Source organism: Diabrotica undecimpunctata, chromosome 7 (assembly GCF_040954645.1).
Source record: "Diabrotica undecimpunctata isolate CICGRU chromosome 7, icDiaUnde3, whole genome shotgun sequence".
Classification (NCBI taxonomy): Eukaryota; Metazoa; Arthropoda; class Insecta; order Coleoptera; family Chrysomelidae; genus Diabrotica; species Diabrotica undecimpunctata.
This window is the reverse complement of record NC_092809.1, coordinates 107,120,322-107,143,228: the sequence shown is the minus strand read 5'-3', so window position 1 is coordinate 107,143,228 and position 22,907 is coordinate 107,120,322. Positions and strand designations below refer to the sequence as shown.

General features: G+C 34.1%; 1 protein-coding gene across 1 annotated transcript in view; it reads right to left on the bottom strand.

Annotated features, from left to right (window-relative positions):
• Positions 1-20,676, bottom strand: part of sowah (ankyrin repeat domain family member sosondowah) — a 135,814-nt gene extending 115,138 nt beyond the window's left edge. Inside the window, exons 1-3 of the mRNA XM_072537950.1 lie at positions 20,508-20,676; positions 5,308-5,672; positions 4,533-4,736 (exon numbers count right to left, since the gene is read on the bottom strand). Coding sequence (XP_072394051.1) covers positions 4,533-4,736; positions 5,308-5,672; positions 20,508-20,631 — 693 coding nt within the window. The 5' untranslated portion in view covers positions 20,632-20,676. The remainder of the gene's footprint in view (positions 1-4,532; positions 4,737-5,307; positions 5,673-20,507) is intronic.
• Positions 20,677-22,907: the final 2,231 nt, after the last annotated feature.

The following is a 22,907-nucleotide window of genomic DNA, read 5'->3' as shown; positions in this document are numbered from 1 at the left end:
GAGGTGTACTCTTAGCGATGATTACATGCTACGGAACAACACATTCGCCATGCGTATCGTACCGTACCAGATTTAATTAGGCATTTCGAATAATTTCGTCCGTAGCTGGATGACTACGCTGATTTTAAGCAACGTTTAATAGTTTTAGTGTCATTAATCATATAGGATTTTATCTCTATCTGTACTATGCGAAGATTCTCACAGGAAAACAGATAAGATGCCAATCTTTGAGAACAGGTTAATTTGCTCTCAATCAGTGCTAGAGTTTTCCTAATTCTGGGACGAATAGAAAATAGAAAACATATGTATGAAATAAAGATATTAATATTTAATTAGTATTATTACCATATATATATATATATATATATATATATATATATATATATATATATATAATAGGCGAGTCTTCTACAACTGGCGCCGTTTCTTCTTGGCCATGGAGAGAGGCGAAGAGAGAAACGATACCTCGTTTTCTTCTAGTATGCCGAGTCCATTTTTATATCTTTTTTGCCCATCGATTTTCAGGCATTCTCTGCAGGTGTCCATACCAGTTTAGTCTTTTGGCTTCGATAGTATCTATTGTGTCTAAGTCAATTTCCATTTCTCTCCTAATGTCTACGTTCCTCACCCTACAGCCCTTACCATCAAGTTTAGTGTGCCGACAACATCGTCTCCAATAGTCTATTTCCATTGCCTTAATTTTTGATTTGTTTTTTGACTGATTTCCAAAAATTCGGCGCCTTACAAACCAATACTTTCTATTATTGTTTTATAAATTTTTCTTTTATTTTCTTCTGTTATTTTATTATTCCACAATAGTCCATGTAACTTCCTAGTGGCTGATCTTGCTTGGCCGATCCTAGAATGTATTTTTTCGTTACTCCCTGCTTTTGATGATATTTGGACTCCTAAGTATTTGAAGGTTTCAGTTGATTTTATAGTTCCTATTTCAATTTGTAGGCTTTTTGATTTTTCTCCTGTAACTAAATACTCAGTTTTCTAAGCATATAGTCTATATCGCACTCGTCTTCAGCTAGAATGGCTTGGTCGTCAGCAAAGTGTATCGTGTACAATATCTCGTCTTCCATTCGAATGCCTTATTGCAGCATTTACTTCTCCACACTGAGAGCGCCCCATTCAGATATATTTTGAAGAGTGTAGGTGCTATGCACTATAGTGTAGGTGTAGGAAATTAAAACACTACAACGCAAACATGACGATTTCCAAATGCACAAAAAAATTAAAGAGGTACAGAACACCAGAAAACAACGCAATACAGGCATAGTTGTAGACGTTGAAGGGCAGATTTTGACTACCAATGAAGATAAATTAAAAAGATGGAAAGAATATATACAAGAATTATTCGAAGATGCAGCATGAAGTCCGAGGCACACCAAATCACAGCTCTTACGAAGTTATTCAACAACATCTACGAAACTAGTTATTTACACCAAATATACACGCATATACACCAAATTAGAAGAACATCTGAGTGAAGTTCAATTTGGATTAAGAGCAGGACTCGGAACGAGGGAAGCACTTTTTAGTTTGCAAGTTCTAATACAGAGAGCCATGTTTCATTGATTTCGAGAAGGCCAAAAGTCCCAAATGGAAAACTAATTGATGTCCTAAAAACATCAGGACTCGATGGTAAGGATATAAGACTGATCTTTCAACTTATATCTCCAACAAAAAGCAACAGTGTGATTAGAAAATGAACTGTCCGAGATCTTCACAGTAGAAAAGGAGTTAGTTGCATATTGTCACCGGCATTATTTAACATATACTCTGAAAAAACCTTTAGAGAGGCCTTGGACGAATCAGAAGATGTCATTGCTATAAATGGCCAACTTATATATAATATTAGATATGCAAATGATACAGTGTTGCTGACAGATAGTGCGCAGGGGTTCCAAAGGATGATGGATAAGGTTGTAGAAGCATGTAACACATACAGCCTAAAACTTAATTGCAAGAAGACAAAAATAATGATCATTAGTAAGAACACCAACATAAACGCCCAAATTACAATAGACGATACACCGTTAGAAAGAGTGGAAAAAATATGCTATTTGGGCAGCAATATTAAGGATACTTGGGATCACAGCTACGAAATAAAAACTCGTATTGAATAAGCCAGAAGCTCTTTCCAGTAAAAACAGCCTTAGGAAGATTATCTGCAACCTATCTTTAAATATCAATATACGCATAAGAATTCTTCGATGTTACGTCTTTAGTGTCCTCTTCTATGGAGTAGAAAGCTGGAGCCTTACAGAAGATGCCATAAAACGATTAGAGGCATTTGAAATGTGGTGCTACCGACGTATGTTGAGGTTCTCATATATACACCACACAAGTAATATAACTATTCTCTAGAGGCTAAGAAAAGACAAAGAAATTATCAACACTGTAAAGAACAGAAAATTGGCTTACTTCGGCCACATCATGCGTAATAATAAATACCGACTTTTACAGTTGATTCTAGAAGGCAACATTGAGGGTAAGAGAGACCCTGGACGTAGGCGTATATCCTGGCTGGCTAATCTTAGGAAGTGGACTGGCCTAACGCCAACTGATTTATTTCGAGCTGCTGTAAATAGAATAAGATGGGTCAATGTGATAGCCAACATCTCTAGAAGATGGAACATTTAGAAGAAGGTGCTATGCAACAGACTTGCTTTAGACCCTTACTAATAGGAATTTCTCTAGTTAATTTGTTACCAGTTATAATGATTACCGTCATAGTTTTGTAAAGCTGTTGTACTGTTTTTGTATATATTTTTTTATTTATTCCTTGTTTTTCCATTGCTACCCAGAGCATTGAAAGTGGTACACTATCGTATGCCTTTGTCAGATCTATAGAGACTATATGCGTTGAAAGGTTGTGGGCTAATATTTTCTCAATGACCTGCTTTAGAGAAAATATGCCGTCTATACAGGATCTGCTTGCACTAAAGCCATTTTGTTCTTCTACAACCGTCATCTTTTTTTCAATTTAATTTTTTATTATTTTTCCATAGTCTTGAGAATGGATTTATAACACTTAGTCCCTTGTAGTTTGAACAATTCTTTCTATCTCCTTTTTTATAGATGTTGTTAATATGTGCTTTTGTCCACTTCAAATTAGAGAATCCAGAGAATTACAATTAAGCATGTAACGTTATAAACGTCACATCTTTATTAATTTATATTTTAATAATTATTTCATTTTAATTTGTTTATTTATTTATTAATTTCTTTATCTTCAGTTTAATTTTTACTATTTTTTATTTATAAAAGTAGTTGGCGCCCTCTGTTTTTTCTTTTCTTCCTCTGTCTTTATTTTCTCTCTCTTTCTGTCCTGTAGAATAAATATTCGACCTCTCACTTTTGTCCGGCAGACTATTCTGTTCCGTGTTGACAGACAAGCTAGTTTCATGATATCTATAGCAACATCCTATGACATATGTGCTAACTTCATTCAGTCTCCCACTTTCTGTCAAAACAACTTTTCTGTAGTGGGATTATTTTTTGCCTCTTTTTGAAATTTATAAAAGAAGGCAAAAGTTATTATAAGACTCATTTTTATGGTCTACAAATTCTCTTGGGGTAAGTACTTTCATTGTGATATTTATTCTATAATTCTGACAGAATTTCCAATGTAACCTTACTTTCTTTCGAAAGCACATTTTTTTTCCTGATATATGCATTAGGACTCTTTAACAGAATTTAACTAAGTAGTAACATTCATATTTCATTTTATCCTTGCCATACGCTATTTGTTTAAGTGTAATTTTGTAAGATGGCAAGGAAGTTAAACCTTTCTTTGTGATGTGTTTCTAATGCAAGTTGTTCCTTTTAGTTTATTAGTTTATTGGACATTTTATTGGTTTATTGGACATTTTATTGGTTTATTGGACATTTTATTGGACATATCAAAACTTTATTGGTTTTATTGGCTTTATATCAACCACCTTATTTGGATTTCAACAATTGGTCAGGACATACAGCCACGTGTGACTGCAGCTCTCCAGAAGCTACAAATTCTAATTAGAGGACCCAACAGCTAGAACACACAAGCAGCCCATCGAAGCAATAAGTAGCACTTATTAACTGTTAAGCTTTGGCAGGGTTAATTATTGTTTTTTTTTATTCTTTTAAATAAATATGTTTGGTTAAAATTTGTCTTATTTGCTATCAACTGAGAACTCAGATTCAATCCCTAGTTTAAGATAAGACGAACTCGCTCTTGAGATACTGAGCTAGGCAAGGTATAGACGATAAGCTCCCATAGTTGATTGAGGTATTATTTTTACAATAGTACTTCAATTCTCTTTGGTAGTCTTATCGTTACAAGCAGATTGGAGAGGCAATGTTGCAGATTTTAGCGCTGTATGTAGTGTGCAATATCTAATCCAAAACTTAATGCACTGTATATATAGACGGATAAAAGAACTTATCGAATTTAAACGATAGTACTAGAATTAAAAATGCATTTAACGAAAATAAAAAACGATATTAAGATAAAGAACGATATTAACTACGTTACGTACCCTAGTCTTCTTCTCAGCAGATTTTGGTGGTCGTGGACTGAGCTCATCATCTACCGAAGCCAACCGATTGAATTTCTGTGTTCGTTCTTTGACGCTAATTGTTTTATCGTCAACGTTAGGATCATCTACATCGGTCTTCTGTGGTGTCCCGTCTTCCTGAAAATTTCTATTTTCCGAATCCTTTCTTTTTTCCCTTGGAGGAGGCTGCAAATATAACATGGACTTAAAAGACTACTAATAGAATAACTATCATTGCGTATCATAGATTAAAGTAAGTTTTTTAGTAGGAATCAATTGAATAAGTAACACCGAGACGCAAGATACCATATTGTCAGTACTGCTCATTCGTTAGTTGATCTGATACACCAGCTTCTAGTTTAAGTTACAGATTCATTTGGATTTTATACTAATACGTTAACTTTCTCAACAACCCAATAAACCATTCACAGTAAAGTAAAGGCTCCTCGCCCGCTTGATTATCCGTCCTATTACCTTGTGGTAAGCCCTATACTAAATGTTGGGGTTGTAGGCCTGTAAGACCTATAACCTAACCTTGAGGTATGATTTTTTACATACGCGGAGGTACGTAAAATCAAATATTGCGATCAAACCAGGGACTAGGACCTAGACCAACAAGAGACAATCTGGTTTTAAGTACAGATACATAAATAAGAAGTCTTCCACTTTGTGATCAAAAGTTTAAAGATGTACCCTCTTGAGAGTCTCTTAATTTTCTGTTTACAAGTTTATAATTTCGTGGAAAAAAAGTTTATACCTGAGGAGTTTTTTGAAGATCGTTTAAAGACGTCGTTGATCCCAAAGACATAGTATCCAACGAATTCGTTGACGCTGAACTGGGAGGTGGCGGCGGTGCTCGATATGGAGGAGGCTGTCGCGACGGTGTCGAAGGCGATGAAACCGATGAATCTATCACTCCTACACCTGCAGGAGATAACGGAAGTCCAACAGAATTACGAGGATCATGCTGTGGTGAATAGAAGACCGAGTTGTGTGTTGCCGGTGATGGTAATGTATCGTAACTGCTGTATTTTAGATTAAGAAGAATAACTTTTTCATCGCCTTCTGCTTTCGTAACGGCTAATTTGTTAATGTAGGACTTAAACCGTGATCTATTTTCATCTGAAACAAAAAAAAAGTGTTTTTACAATATGCAGCTGACTTCTTTTAAGAAATATTTTACTTAAGTAACCTTAAAAGACCATATCACGGTCTTAAACAGTAATGATCACTGACCCTTACATTGTATAGCGTATTGAAAATCAGCTTTTTTTAATATTATCAGAAACTGTCCAAAACAGTTGCTGAGAAATGCATCGTCACACGTTTTTATTCTATGAGTTTTTCTTTTGAAATTAGAATATGAGAGTAGGTAATACACACTAAATCTCAATATTAACTGGACACTTCTAAAAAAAAGCAACATATATTTAGTCCACTGATAGTTCTTACGAATTTTATAATAATATATAATAGCCCACTAGTTAGAGACGAAAATGCCAATGAACCTCTAAAAAAATCATACGAACAAGCAGAATATTTCTGAGGATATCAATTTTTAGATCCCAAAAAAGGTTCTTCTCTCCTACCGCCGGGTTTCCTCCTAAAATCTTGGGGAAGACCTTCCCAGTCATCCGAAATGTTTAGTTTGCATTGGATTTCACCCTATGGGAGTATCTAAATTTTCTTACATCCACAACACACGATAAACCAACACTTTCCAGATCGAACCGATTTATAAAATAAGTGCTTATCAAAATATTTGAAGAAATCCTGGTGAAGATACTTAACACTATAAGGTTGAGATTTTTCTGGCTTCGAGGCACACCAGAACATAGTCGGCTGTTACATTGATCTTCTTTTTGATTGATTGATTGATTTTGTAGCCGTTCGATAGAATCAGCTCTCATCTGAGTAAGCCCAATCTTTAGGTATTTTTTAACAATAATTATAACATTCTATGGTCAGAGGTCAGAACTATGGGAGGCAATGTACAAATTAGAAATACAGACGTAACTCATAGAAGCAACAAAAGCTCTGTATAAAGAAAATAAAGTGTCCATTAAAATGGGAACAAGAATCATAGGAGACTTCACCACAACAAAAGGGCTCCTGCAGGGTTGTTCCACATCTCCAATCCTATTCAAAATATACTTAGAGAAAGCCTTCACTACATGGAAAAGAAAATGCGAAGGCATGGGAGTACCGGTACGAAACGAATACCTATATACGTTAAGTTTTGCAGACGATCAAGTAGTGATTGCACAAGACCAAGACGACCTCAGCTACATGATGAAGAAACTACAAGAAGAATATACCAAGGCTGGCCTAGATATTAACCTCGCGAAAACAGAGTACCTATCTACAAGTGAAGAAGACATAGAAGATCTACAGATTGATGACAACGTAACAATCAAAGGAAAGGATAAATTCAAATACCTGGGGTTCATAATCACGAAAAAGGCAACAACAGAGGAAGAAATTACACAAAGATTAGGACAAACAAGAACAGCAATCCGACAACTTAACTCAGTATGGTGGGATAGACATCTAAATATGAAGACAAAAACGCAGATTTATAAAACATTAGTGCGAAGTATTATGACATATGGGGCCGAAAATTGGATCATAAACAAGAAAAACAGCAGTAAGATAATAGCAACAGAGATGGAATGCCTGCGAAGATGCTGCAGAGTAACAAGAATGGATAGGAGAAGTAATGACGAAATAAAGCAAAGAACATCAATAGAAACAGACATACTAACATATATAGAACAAAAAAGACTAAAGTGGTATGGACATGTAAGAAGAGCTAGCGACAGCAGATGGATAAAAAGAATAACCGAATGGAGCCCCATAGGAAGGAGGAAAAGAGGACGACCCCGAAAATCCTGGAGGAAGGAAGTAGACGACGCCATGAGTAAGAGAGGACTAAACGATGGAGAATGGAACAACAGAGAGAGATGGAAACGGTTGAGCGAGGGAAGGCAGTGAATACTGTAGAATCCCTAAATATATATATATATATATATATATATATATATATATATATATATATATATAACATTCTTTACAGGAATAGATGTATAATAGGGTATTGGAAACATTATAAGTTCTAGGCACAACTTAGGCACAACCTTCACTGTAGAACACCATTTTTTCCTTATCCTAGGGCAAAGGGAGCAGGGATAACACAAAATGAGAAGTAATGCTAGCAAATTTATTAGATCTTAAATCTCCTTCCGTTTCGTTCCAAAGGAAACAATGGTTGCCTATCATAGTTTTAAATTAAAAAAATGTAAAAGCTCTTTCAAGCTCTTTTCATTTTCTTATCATCTTACTTAGTAGACCAGACTTGTTTTCAATATCATTTATTATCGATTTCTTCTGCTTTAGTTACTTCCCAGTCCTTATCTTCATTTAACCGGTTCAAAGCTATCCACCTACTCCAGTCGTCAGAGACGAAAATGCCACTGAACCTCTAACAATCATACAAACAAGCTGAATTTTGCCAAGCATATTAATTTTGGGACCCCAAATAAGATACAAAAAAGTTTACCACTTTTACCCCCTGGCTTCCCCTAAAACCCCCCTTGCAGGGGGGTAAAAACGCAAAAAAAAATCAATCTACCAAGAATCTGTACACCGTACAAAAAAATGTTTCAAATAAAAAATGTAGCTGTGATAATTTTAAACAAAAATTTTTATAAGCATTTTTTGTGTAGAATGAACCGTTGAACACAACGCTTGAAGCGACCGTCTATTTTGCATGTCAGGTACGCGCGCGAAATCAATGTTCAATAAAATTTGTATCAGCTCGACTGTAAAAATTCGATATCTTTTGACTCAAGTGACCTATCAAAAAAAATCAAGATGCGTTTTAAAGGTAAAGAGTTCAGCTTTCGTATGCAGTTTTCGTATTTGCCGCAAATAAACTCAGATTTTATACAGGTGTTAAATAAATAAACGTGGCGCGATTTTTTATAATTCTCACGAGATTAATACAATCTACCCCTTTCATTGACTGGTCACTATGAAGTTTTGATTACTAGAGCCTAAACTTTCAAACCTATAGCATGAAATTTTAGTCTTGAGTTTTGGCAACAAATGTGAGGCATTTGAAATATGCTTAAAAACGGTGGATTTCAACTTTCATACAACAAACGATCTAAAACATTTAAAATCTTTTTTTTTTTTTCAATTATATTTGTACGTTTTTCAAAAAAAAAAACAAAACTGCAATAAACTACACCTAAAACCGTTTTCTTAAATGCATTTCCCGTGACGTGTGATCGTTTGTAATGTAAAACATTAAATTCTGCGTTTTTTATATTTCAAATGCCTCATATTTGTTACCACAACTCAAAATTGAAATTTCATGTCATAGGTTTTAAAAATTGATCTCTAAACATGGAAATTTTACTACAACTGGTCAATGAAAAATATCAATTTTATTGATCTCACGAGAATCGTAAAAAATGGCAAAAATCTCGCCACGTTAATTTATTTAACACCTTTATAAAAACTGAGTTATTCTCGGTAAAATACAAAAACTGCATACAAAATCTGCACTCTTTGCCTTTAAAACGCATCTTGATTTTTGTCTATTTGGATCAAAAGATATCGAATTTTTACTGTCGAGCTGATACAAATTTTATTGAACATTGATTTCGCGCAAGTACCGGACATGCAAATTCGACGGTCGCTTCAAGCGTTGTTCTAAGAGAACGGTTCATTCTAAACAAAAAATGCTTATAAACATTTTTGTTTAAAGTAATCTTTATTTTTGCATGTTTTTTGGGGTCCCAAAATTAATATTCTCTGAAAAATTCAGCTTGTTCGTATGAGTTTTAGGGGTTAACTCTCTGACGTCTGGACTAACCCGCTAATTGATAAAGTGTGTAAAAACATGTTTTTACAGACCCTAATATTAGATGTCTTTGTCTTCAAATGATATTCATAAGACCGCTTTCTTCTGTTTTGTGCACTTTCTTTCCTATCTCTAGCTCAGTCTGTTGGAATATTGTTGGTCAGAAATTTGACGTGCAACTTTTTGGCCTCCCACTGATGTTTCGAAAACTCATCAAAATTTCTTTGTCTATCATCTTCATTTAATAATGCACACTGTACTTTGCTGTTATTTTAATTTTTGAAAATACATCGAGACTTTATTATTCTTTCTTTTCTTTCGACATCATACTTTCAGCTTTCTTTTGTTTTCTTCTTCCCTTTATATGGCTTATACAAGATATATAAAGGCAGATATCGAGCACAGTTTTTTATTAAATCTTACCCAAGTACTTTCGCTCCTAGAGCATCTTCTGGGGCATCTGATTTAATATCAATACTGGTTCATCTATATTACATGACATTAGTAGAAAGAAAAACTACTTGGAGTTGGATTTATTGGAAGATTTGGAAATTGCAAGAGAAACAAATGGGAACTCTCAAATTTAAACCTATTTTTAAAAATTTTATTGCAGCTTCACCTCGTAGGGGACCAAGCTCGACTGTTCAGACTTCCTGCACTGAGTATACCCATTAACAGTTTATTAATTTCATATTTTAATTAATATTAAAATATTTCATTCATCAATAACTTGCATAACAAGCTTTTTCATGATCAATTGATCTATAGTTGGCGTTTATTACACTCTCCATATCTCTTCGTAATTTAGATACACCATCTCCACAGTTGTATATTTCAACATCTCCCACTGTTGGTCAGTTGGTCTTGAGTAATGCTTTGAATGAAGCATTAAATTCTAGAATGGAGACCAAGGATGAACAAGAAGCATGGGAAGACCTCAAAAAGATTGGTAGATGACATAAGAGCAGTGGCAGGCAAACAGTGGATTAGATTGGCGCAAGATAGAGAAAGATGGAAGCAATTGGGAGAGACCTACATTCAGGAGTAGATGGAAAATGGTTGACAAAGAGAGAAAGAGAATGCTTTGACATTTTAATTTTATGGTTCTCCCATTGACTATGGGTTTAACTAAACTATTAATATTATACCCTATTTATACACTTTGTTTTCAATTTTGATTTTTAATTCTAAGTATTTCAATTTCATAGTTCGATTTCTTCTTCACTGCAGTATTGGTAGTGCTTGGTAGACCTTTTTATTATAGTCAACCACCCACTATCTAATAGATTGTTCAGTCTAGTTCTTACATTTGCACTCTATGTCCACTTCAGTTGCCCCCAAACTAACACCCAAATTATTACTGAAAGGTTTGAGTGTGAGATCTGGATTATGCAATCTACATAAAGTAATCTATATAAGTTCTTATTTCATTAGTTGACTTCCTATAGTAGTGTCAGCTGGATCTTTGGTTAATGTTCAGTTTCATACAATTTTGAAATGTGCAGATCAGATCGCCATGATTGTGACTGCCCATCCAAGTTGTCATATGTCAGATGTCACTTTAACATTTCCGTTAAGACCAGGAGCCATTCTCTCTCATACTGTCATGCACTATGTAGCTTCTTCAAAATTAAAAAAATTTTTAAACTGTTTGTCCTTTGTCTAGTGTTGTGTTGTGTAAATGTATTATTTAATGTTTATGCTATGCCAAATTGTTGGATAGCGTATAATTCTGATGAAGTAAGTCTAAAACCCGTGACTGATCTTAACTTGCGTGGAGGAGGGGCTTTGAATTGAGTAGGGGCCCTTCAGTACTTTGGACAGACTAGGCGAGGAAGTCATCAACCCCGACACGGCGAGTCTCAATGGCTGATAGGGAAAGTTTCTGCAGATGTGCAGGACAGGTACGAATAAGGCATAGCCAAATAAGTATCCGCGGATCAACTGAGGACATGGCATTAGGCAGCAGTAATACCATTACTGGATTAAGGCTGTGAGAAAGTAAAAAAAAAACCTGTATGCTTAATTCTAGATACTCACAGGCGCCACTCGCATTATGTGTCAAACGGCTGTGACACTGCAATGGGGAAGGCAACAGGAAACCCTATAAATAGCCCCTAGTTCATTCATCATGGTTAATGTAAACCAATTTGGAGAAGATACTGATCAGGGACTTCAGATACCAAGATCCGGCAAGGGAGAAAGAACACGAAAATGTAAGGCTTCCCAGGTCGTCAACCCACGAAATCCTTAAGGAGAAGTTAAGGAGAAGTTGGTGACCTGGAAAATGTACATTGGAGAACTTTTCTGGGACTACCGAGGTAACCTATCAGAAATAAATTGCATGGGCCATCAATACTAGAAAGCGAGGTTAAAGCAGCTTTAAAACAGTCTAAGAATGGTAAGGCCACAGGTCCGGGAGAAATATCCGTTGAACTTATTAAGGTGATGAGTGAAGTGATCACGAAGGAGTTAACTGAACTGTTTAACGCCATATACGATTCAGGTAATATCACAGAGGAATGGCTATTGTCAACATTTGTAACACTACCAAAAAACGATCTGCGAAAACGTGCGAAGATTTCCGAACTATCAGCCTTATAAGTCATGCACTTAAGATTTTTCTTAAAATCCTACATGCCAGAATTTACAAGAAATGCAAAGAAAATGTCGGTGAAATGCAATTTGGATTCCGTAATTCCATGGGTACACGTGAAGCACTTTTCACCTTACAAGTCCTACTTCAGTGATGCCGCGATGTCAGTTGTGATGTCTATATTTGTTTTATTGACTACACCAAGGCATTTGACCGTTGTCAGCACCAGAAGATGGTCGCCGCCCTACCAATAGTAGGATTGGATGAGAAGTACATTCGGATCACCATGAATGTATACTGGAACCAGCGTGCTCAAGTCAAGGCCGAAGACCAGCTGACCGACCAATTGAAGATCATGCGAGGAGTAAGGCTGTGTGCTCTCGCCGACTCTTTTCAATATATACTCTGAGGAAATTTTTACTGAAGCCCTCACAAACCTAGAGATGTGAATCCGAGTGAACGGTGAATACATAAATAATATCCGCTACGCCGATGACACTGTGTTGCTAGCAACCAGCCTAAATGATCTACAAGCCTTACTAGAGCGAGTGAGAACTGTAAGCGTAACATACGGACTAGACCTTAATATTAAGAAAACTAAATTCATGGTTGTCAGCAGTACGAATTTAGATCGGGGGGCACTAATGGCAGGTAGCGAAGAGATCCAGAGAGTCGACAGATTCACTTATCTCGGAACTACCCTCAACTCACAATGGGACTACGCTCAAGAGATTAGATCCAGAATTGAAATGGCATGGTCTACATTTATCAAGTTGAGATCCTTGCTCTGCTGCAGTGATCTCAGTTTGGGAACCAAGATGCGGATAGTGAGGTGCTACATTCTTCCAGTGTTACTATATGGTTGAAGTCTGGACACTGACGCAAGCTACTGTTAAAGCGGATTGAAGCCTTCGAGATATAGATCTACAGGAGGATACTAAAAATATCGTATGTGGACCATGTCACCAACGTTGAGGTCCTACCGCGCATGACAAAATAAAAAGAAGTGCTTAATTTAGTGAAACAACGTAAGCTTGAGTACCTTGGCCACGTGATGCGAACGAAGAAAAATATCGAATTCTTCAACTCGTTATGCAGGGTAAAGTATTTGGCGGGGGAGGACCGGAACGCCGTCGTATCTCGTGGTTGAAAAACCTCCGACAATGGTCTGGGATGACTTCCGCGGAGCTGTTTCGCAGAGCAGTCAACAAAACCATGATAGCCTTGATGATCGCCAACAGCCGGACCTTGTCTGTAAGTTAATTAATTTTTCTTCAGTTGAAAAAACGTTTCTTGGCTTATTTCAGATGCCCCTGAAGATGCTCTAGGAGCGAAAGTACTTGGGCAAGATTTAATAAAAAACTGTGCTTGATATCTGCCTTTTATTTGATTAAAGTTCTTTTCATTTGTTAATTTCGAAGGTTGATCTTTTGGATTGGTGACAGCACACACACACACATACATAATGTGTTGCATCAGTAACAAAATTGTCAGTAATTTCTTCTAGGTTGTTGACAGTCTGGCTACCGCTATCTTTCTTTGGTTTACTGTTATCCTTTGTACGACGAGGTTGACTGATGATTTCATTGCTATTAACCTTAGTATTTGATAAATTATCATTTAACTCATGGGGTTCTAGTCCTGTAGACAAAAATTCTGCATCTGATGGTGATAAGGTAAGTACCATCATGGTAAGCAGTATAAGTCCCTTACAAGATGATGGTAGTTTCCTGTAGCGGCTTTCGTTTCGTACATTTTGATGGAGCTGCACTTTCTTTAACTGTTTCTGGTAAACTACCATCTTAATTACCAGCAGAGATCCCTGGCAAAATGTTGTTAACTTCCTGTAGGAAGTTTGTTTCTCACATGTTGGTGGCAAAAAATGATTATCTTTAACTACTTTCCTTGATGAGCAATTATTTTCGTGTGAAATACTGACAAATTCTTGGATAGCCTTTTGTAATATTAATTTGCTTCTTGAAAACATTCTGAAAGAAATGTGGGTATTTACTGTTGAATATAAGGTAGCAACAGTATAACCAACATCACATTTGTACGTATGTAAAAAACACTTAAAAACGTTATTCATATTCAACTGCATTAATTGCTTACAAAAATGTAGATATTTTCACAGCTAATTGAGTATTTCAAAATTGTAAGAATTTAAAATTGATAATTTCTTTATCCTATATAATTAGCCTAGGCCTACCAATAAATATCGTCCGCTAACCTAACAAAATGCACAAAGAATCTCTATGTAGGGTGCAGACTTAATTGGACCATATAGGAAACTTTTTTATTTATAGTTTTATGAAAAAAAGTGATTCTTTATTAAAATTTCTGTATGATCTAAAATCTAGAATTCAATCATCATATTCATTTTTTTCAGATATATACGGGGTTTGTCAAAAAATATGAATTTTAGTTTGAATGTTTTGACAAACCGCGTATATGACTGAAAAAATTTAATATTTGATGGTTGAATTTTAGATTTTAGAACATTCAGAAATTTTTATATAGAAAAATAGTTTTTCATAAAACTAAAAATAAAAAAGTTTCCCATATGGTGCCGACTTAATTGAACACCCTGTATACATAAATTTCCAGGATTTATCAATCTTCAAAATTCAAAACTTACTGTTCTTTTTCATTTTCAAGCACCCACAATTGTCTAGTACATGAACTAAATTGACCAACTTTGATATTGAAAAATAGTTTTTATTGTGATTCATCTAAAAGTGACTATAAGAAAAGCGATGTAATTGTGTTATTAAATTTTTAAATAACAGATTACCGGTACATTCTTGCACGTACTCAATTCTACTAATACAAAATGGGTGACTAATTCTCAGGAATATCTTTAGTAGACACCAGACAGGTATTGATAAAGTTAATTAAAAGATAATTTTAAATAATAATAATAACAGTAAAACAATCTAAGTGTAGATATTAATATAATCAAATCAAACCAAGAAAAACTTGAAAAATATTTTTTTATACAGCTCGTTGTGTACTTAATATGTTTTTAGTCTCACCAAATATTAGTAATTTTATAACAATCTTTAAAATGAATCGTAAATAGCTAAAGAGATAAATAAATTTAGGATAGAACTAGCCAAGCACAACTAGGAATGATGTGGGAGAAGTAATTGGTGTCTAAGGAATGAAATTGAGAAAATATAATAGTGATTTTGAAAAACTAACATTAGAATTATTAATCAAATAATTATCAAATGGGCTATAGTCCTTTTCCATCATATTGATAGCACATTATGTATGCAAATCCTCAACAGGTCAAAAAACCATAGGCGTCACCCTATACTTGTTTTGAAATAAATAAAAAAAATTAATATTTTAAGATGCCGTCAACAATTCATTATCTTTTAAAAAATCTTCTGTAAAATAAGTGGCCACTAATCTCACTATACCTTTTTGTGCGTAAAAAACGTCGGTATATATGTCACACGATTATTGTTAATTATACACGGGTGATTAACGAGAGAATTCAATGTTTCACGAAATAAATTAATGTAAACAGTAATTTAAAGGTGATTATTGTTTTCTATACAAGTTATCGCCTGACACAAAAAGAATACCTTCTTTGAACGATTACCTGGAATTACTGATAAGGCTTCACTAATGATAGTTTAAGTAGTTTTTATGCCACATTACAGCTTATGCCAATAATATAAATTAGAAATTGTTTGCATCTTCCATTTAGTTTGTAGATGTACATTGTTCATGTCTTACCTACCTACGTTTTTGGTGTCGATATTTTGTTATTTGCATTTAAAAATGACGTCGACAACAGGTTTTATCCCGATTAAGTGTAGTTTTAAAGGTGCCTTCAGTATAAGAGAGAAAAATATAATATTAAATGTACACGATGCACTTGTACATCAACGCCCTTTAAGTAATGTTCGTGAAATCGTTAACATGTGTTCAAATATGACAGGGGTTGGAGAAGCAACAATTTATAAATTCCTAAAAGAAAGAAAAGGAGGAACTGTTTCATCTCCCAAGAAGAGTGGAGGGAGTAAACCCTTGGAAATTGAAGAAATACATAAAAACATGATAAGACGCAGCGTCCATTCATTTTTTTTAACAAAGAATTTCCAACATTGGACAAAATCCAAACATTAATTAGAGAAAACGAAGAGTTACCAATCATAAGCAAGAAGAAATTATGGGGACTATTGAGAGAGATGGGATTTCGTTGGCAAAAGAATAGAAAATCCGTTTTAATTGAAAAAGATTACATTGTATGTTGGAGACAAGATTATTTAAGAACTATTAGAAAGTACCGAGAAGAAAGGAAAACAATTTTTTATTTGGACGAGACTTGGCTAAATGAAGGTCATAATACTGTACCATATCTATGGGTTGATACAAATGTGAAAAGTTCCCGTCAGGCATTCATCGAAGGTGTATCTACTGGAATAAACAATATTCCCGTTGGAAAAGGACGCAGACTCATAATAACCCATATTGGAATAGAATACGGTTTTGTCAATGGTGGATTATTAAGTTTTGCCTCAAAATCAACCAAAGATTACCACGAGGAAATGACTGCTGACGTTTTTGAAGAATATTTTGAGCAAATGTTGGATTTAATTCCAAAAAATTCTGTCATAGTCATGGATAATGCTAGTTAGCATTCAAGACTAGCAGAAAAATTGCCAACAACGGCATGGAAAAAAAGGAGAGATAATCGAATGGTTGGATAAACACGCAATTGAGTACAAGGAGAATTCGACAAAAAAGTAATTATTACCTATTGTAAGGCAACATAAAGCAGCTTATAAAAAATATATAATTGATGAAATGGCATTAAACTGTGATGTAATTATTTTACGTTTACCCCCATACCACTGTGATCTGAATCCAATAGAAAATATATGGTCTCAAGTAAAGGCTGAAGTCGGACGCAACAACAAAACTTTTAAATTAGAAGACTTACAACAATTATTAGAACATTCCTTATCAAAAGTAACTCCAGAAAATTGGAAAAATGCTGTTAGTCATGCTCACAAGGAAGAAAATAAAATGTGGAATTTGGATAATATGACTGATGCAATGCTGGAACCGGTAATAATTAACATTGGAGTTAAAGATTCCTTAGATTCTGAAGAAAGCAGTGAATCTGAGATGGAATTTGATTAAAATAATATTCATTTTTTTACAAATCGGCCCCTGTTACGGCCACAAATTATTTTATATATACCCAATAAAATAAACATCTTACATTTCTTGCAAATTCATTAGTACCTGTTAATCTCCATCACTCTGACACTGGCAACTTTATTTAGGGATTAGTAACCCTCAAAACTATTGTATTCTATTCTGCTTCAACCTTTATACCTGGTGGTCATACTCAATTTAAAATTTTTTTCCTATATACTTCTGTAAACTTGTTGACAAATATCTATTTTTCATTGAGTCACCTGTATCAACAGTTTAGGGATTTGCATACATAATGTGCTATCAATATGATGGAAATGGACTATAGAATTTTTCTGTAACTTGCCCATTAGTTCCTAAACTAGACATAATTGATGCAGTTAACACATTTGTCACCAATTACAAACACATGAAAACAAAAAATATAGAGTACTGTTCGAATAAGAACTGGAGAAAAGCACAAAATCAAAAGCAAATGTTAGTAAAGACGAACTCAAAGCTATCAAAGCTCTAAAAGAAGATGAGTCCATAATAATATTACCAGCTGTCAAGCTAAAAAATTATTGGAGAATAAAATATACACAACACTACATAAACTGCACGACAAACTACCAAAGAAGGTTACTAACACCCCACTACAGTAGGATACCGCACCTATAAAAAGTCCCAAAAATAAACAAAGAAAATGTACACCTCAGACTAATTTGCAGCAGCATTTTTTGCTAGAATGTGTTAACAATCGCCATATCTCGTGCTGCTGTTGGTTCAAGCATATCATATCCAGGATTATTGCTAGTTCCAAAATATAGTTCCCATGTACCTATCCCAATGTCGTTTATAAATAGATTGAAAATCAAGGGTCCAAGGTGACATCCTTGGGGAACACCAGAATGAGCTGAAATGGGATTAGATAAGTGGTTCTTAATTTTCTGAGTTCTGTTACTAAGAAAACTTGATAACAATAAGGTAAGCCATATTGGAAAGTTCATTATTTCTAATTTCCTGAATATAGCAACATGATTTACCCTATCGAAGGTTTTATTGAAATCAAAATAAATAGCATCCATTTGACTGCCACTTTCTATTGAATTATTTATATCATTTTGGAATAACAAGAGATTAGTTACTGTGGACCTACAGGTGACAAAACTTCTTACAACACCAAGAAAGAAATTTTGTCACAAGTAGTTTAAACAACTTGAGAATCTCACTTAGTGTGCTGATAGGATGGTGTTTTTTGACATTAGACTTGTAACTGGATTTATGTACCAGAATGACACAACTGTTTTCCAGTTAAAAGTGACTGGATAAACAACATGCAAATGGGTTTACTCAAAGTATAAACACACCTTATGAGAAAATGAGATGGGATCTTAGCAGGAATGTAACTCAAGTTATCCCCTAAACTTTGAATACCTGAGATTATCTCTACAAGAATTATATTATAGACAGGAATGATAATAGCAGTTAAATAATCAGAATCGAAAAGGTTACCAACATTCAGGTCTTCATTAGTGTAAACAGAAGAAAAATAAGATGCAAAAGGTTACCTATTCCAGATCCAGTATCACAGCACTTATCGTTTAACAACAAATTAGTGGGAATATCATAGTCTTTTGTAAATGAGTTAACAAAATTCCAAAATTGTTTGGCATCACAATGAATATTTTGGTCTAAAACGAGCAACATACGCTTTATAACACTCTCTAGGCAAGTTTTTACACTGAGACCTTTTTTTCAAATATGACACATTTAAGGTAGGGATGGGACATTGAGGGAAACTATAAGAAACGAGCTTTTTAATAGAAACAAAATAATCATTAACAGCACAATAGTTTTCACTTCATTTTCCAAAGTGGCAAAGTGGAAATCAAAATTAATGTATTTTAAACTAAAATTTTGGGCGTCTCAATAAATATTAAAAATAATAATTAAATTTGAACAATGGTAGGGATAGTTCCCTTAAATACACAATCAATGATTAAACAGAACCAGTAATAATACTTGAATTTGCTTTAAAATTATAAATGTTACTATTACATTCTAGGATGGAAATATTTTTACATTACATGGTTATACTTAACAACATAATGTTCCAAAGGTAACGATAGTACCTAATAGTAATATGTAAATAGTAATTTGTCTAGTATAACTCTTGTACATTTAATTTTCCCTTAACTTAAATTAAACTGTAGGCCTTATATCTATATGTACAGTTAATGATATATAAGCATATGTACAACTTACACCCAAATCATGAATGACACCACATGAAGAATGGTTATATTGCGGTACAGATGCTTAATTTTATCAGTTTGTGAGATATCTTTATACATCTAATATGTCTGAGACATATATACTTATATAGTAAACAACCTCTTCTTTTCTATTTTGTATTAGATTTTTTAGTAGTGCGCTTCAGTGTGTTTCATGGTTTTAAATACATTTAAATAAGGTTAGGGCACTAACCAATTTTAAATAACTATTTTTAAAATTCAATGATACATCATGAAGCCACTAATAATATTTGGCATGATCTTTAGTTAATGAAAATGAATTTTTATTAGGTGTCATCAATAAAATAAAGAAGTAGGACGAAAATAGTGTTATATATAATGTTTGGTAATATCATAACACAAAATTGAGACGGCATAACCACTGTATATTTGTAATAACAAACTGTTACAGTTTTACTTGTAAATAATAAAATATAATTTTCATAAAGCAGATATTTTATATCAGTGAGAAAGAGCATAGTTGAATAATCTTGATTACTGAAATAATATATTGTCAATCCATGTAATAGGTAGCATGTAGTACATGTTTATTAGTTATATTCATATATTACCTACAAACACTTATTGCTACATTATTTCACTTGAATACTGGAATGAAATATAAAAAAATTGAGGTTATGTTTCTCACCTGCTAATAATATAACACACTAGCAAAACTGTTCTAATCCACACAATTTACATTATATCCAACAGTTGGATATTCATATTTGATAAACAAATTAGAAAGAATCTGTGAGTGTAAACATTAACAATTTAAATACATAAAGAATTTTAATTTTCAATTAAAGTCTATGTAATGAATGATATATTAACTGCAATAGATTATTTTTGTAGTAATATGTGTACACAAATATTTTGCACTCACTATAAATACATTGTTAACTATTTAAATAGGCAAACAAACACAATTTAATCCAGAAATGAAACATTGAATCTACAGGTTGTTGTGACAATATTGTAAACAAAGCTGATTTTTTTATGTTTTAGAGTATGTTGAGCAAAAAATGACTAACCTTTAGTTACAGGATCTGTTAAATAACTTTTAAAATAACGAACAATATCACGATTTTTAACTTTACCACCATTTTCAAGTAAATAAATATGGATTTGTTCCAAAGTTAATAAATTACTCCCCATGTTTTGATCAAATACTGACAACAAGATAAGTTTGAATTGACAGAATGAAAATTATTTGAAAACATATGATTCATAGTGGATGGATATCCTATACACACAAAGGTATTTTTTAAAAGGCTATGTGGACTACCATTTTTTATCCAAAATTGAATTAAAAATTTATTTAAATGAAATCCTTTAATATATAAAAAATAGAATGGTTACATAAAAATTAATTATAAAAACTTGTTTTTTAATATTAGTGTTCAGGAAGATTTATTCTAAATTTCTTTATTCTAAATAGGTTGATGATGTCATATTTTTCTTATTTGTAGTAGATGGGTACTGCTTTAAAAACATTTTTTTCAAATAGGTTTAATAGGGAAAGAGTTGTTTACAATAATTATTACAATACATACAAATACAGTATTTATAGGTTAATTATCAAAATTTGATAAGAACATTAAACATGTTTGTAACCAAAAAGATATTTTATTTGAAAATCATTTAAAACAATTCGTTTTATTTTTAATATTAAAGTGTGTCTTTTATTTTCTTTTCGAATTTTTTCTAACAGGCAGTTTATCTTCATGGAAATTTTTTATCTGTATAGGTAGGTTCTTACCTCTCTTTTGGTCTCCCTCCCTACCTCTCTCTCTCTCCCTCCCTCCTCTCTCTCTCTCTCTCTCTCTCTCTCTCCCTCTCTCTCTCCTTCTCTCTCTCTCTCTCTCTCCTTCTCTCTCTCTCTCTCTCCTTCTCTCTCTCTCTCTCTCTCTCTCTCTCTCTCTCTCTCTCTCTCTCTCTCTCTCTCTCTCTCTCTCTCTCTCTCTCTCTCTCTTGCTTTCTCTCTCTCGCTCTTCCTCTCTCCCTTTCTCACTTTTTCTATTTTATCTAGTGTTTTGAATGTTGTCATTATTAGTTTAGATCATGTGACATTTCGTGAATGTGTTGAGTCAAACGAAAAAATTAAAGAGCTGACTAGAATGTGCTACCCACAAGGTAGAAGAATAAGCAGTCGCCCATATTGGTGGACAGATAACATAAAGGATATACATTGAAATGAGAAGAAGAGTCACTAGAGACAAAGATAAGAACCAACTGGTGAAGTAAGAGGCAGAGCGGTTAAAAACTTTAAATATGAACAAGGAAAAGAAAAGGCGCTGGAAAAAATGTACGAAAACCTCGAGAATGATATCTAGAATGATGCGTATTAAATAGTTACCAATAATCTCAAAGAAGTACCATACTCAAAATCGAAGATACCCGCAGAAGGGAGCTACCAGAAGAGCTATTCCCTTAGAGAGAGATAAAGAAATGCGCACCGTTGCATGTAGCAATGCCGACAACGGACTTTTATACTTCTCAAATAGTAAAGATAGTCATAGAGGAAAAAGTAGGTACCATGGGTGAAAAAAATTTCATGAATCAAAACCTCCTAAGAAAGCAAAAATTCACAGTAGCATGATAAACGGCAAACTTCTTAATTATTCCGAAACCCAGGAAAGGAAGTGGGAGCTTTTAGACGGACCTGCAAAATAAATAGAGTGGGTAAGAGTTTAGAAAGGGAAATCTGCCATAGACGCAGTCAGAAGATCACGGAAGTAACTGCTATATTATGTAAGAGAAAGTGATTGGTGACATTCTTTGTTAATTAATTCTCATTAAAAATACCTTCAACTACCCGAGCTAGGGAGTAATAACTAGAATACTGGAGAAATTGAAAGTATCTCAATATTTACAAAATGTAGTGAAGAAATACTCCTCAAGTAGACAGATTAACATAGCGAGAGAAGATATTATAGACATCGCCAGGGGTGGCTCAGGGCTCTGTCCTAGTACCGTAGCTCTGGAATATCTACGCAACAAACGGAAGCTCTGATACTAAAAGGTCCTAAAGACCACATCTCCTTCGACCTCACGGAAAAAAGAATAATGCAAGCCAAAAAGGTTAAATATTTAGGAGTGATGCTGGAGAATAAGCAGATATTTTGGCGAACACGTCAAATATGCTGCAAACAGAGAGCAACGACTTTGGAAATAATTATGCCAAATATAGGAGGCCCAAGTACTGGAAATGAAGAATTCTGATGCAGGTGTGGCATCCAGTAACGAACAAACAAAATTACAAACTAATATTAGAGAATGCCCAGAGAAAAGATTTATTAAGGATCGTATGCGCCTATAGAACGTCCTCGACGGTAGCCCTTCAAGTTATAGCCGTATATCACCAATACACCTGCAGGTAAAAGAGAGAGCCGAGAGTAATCAAGAGAAGACAGAAGAAAAAACAGAAACCA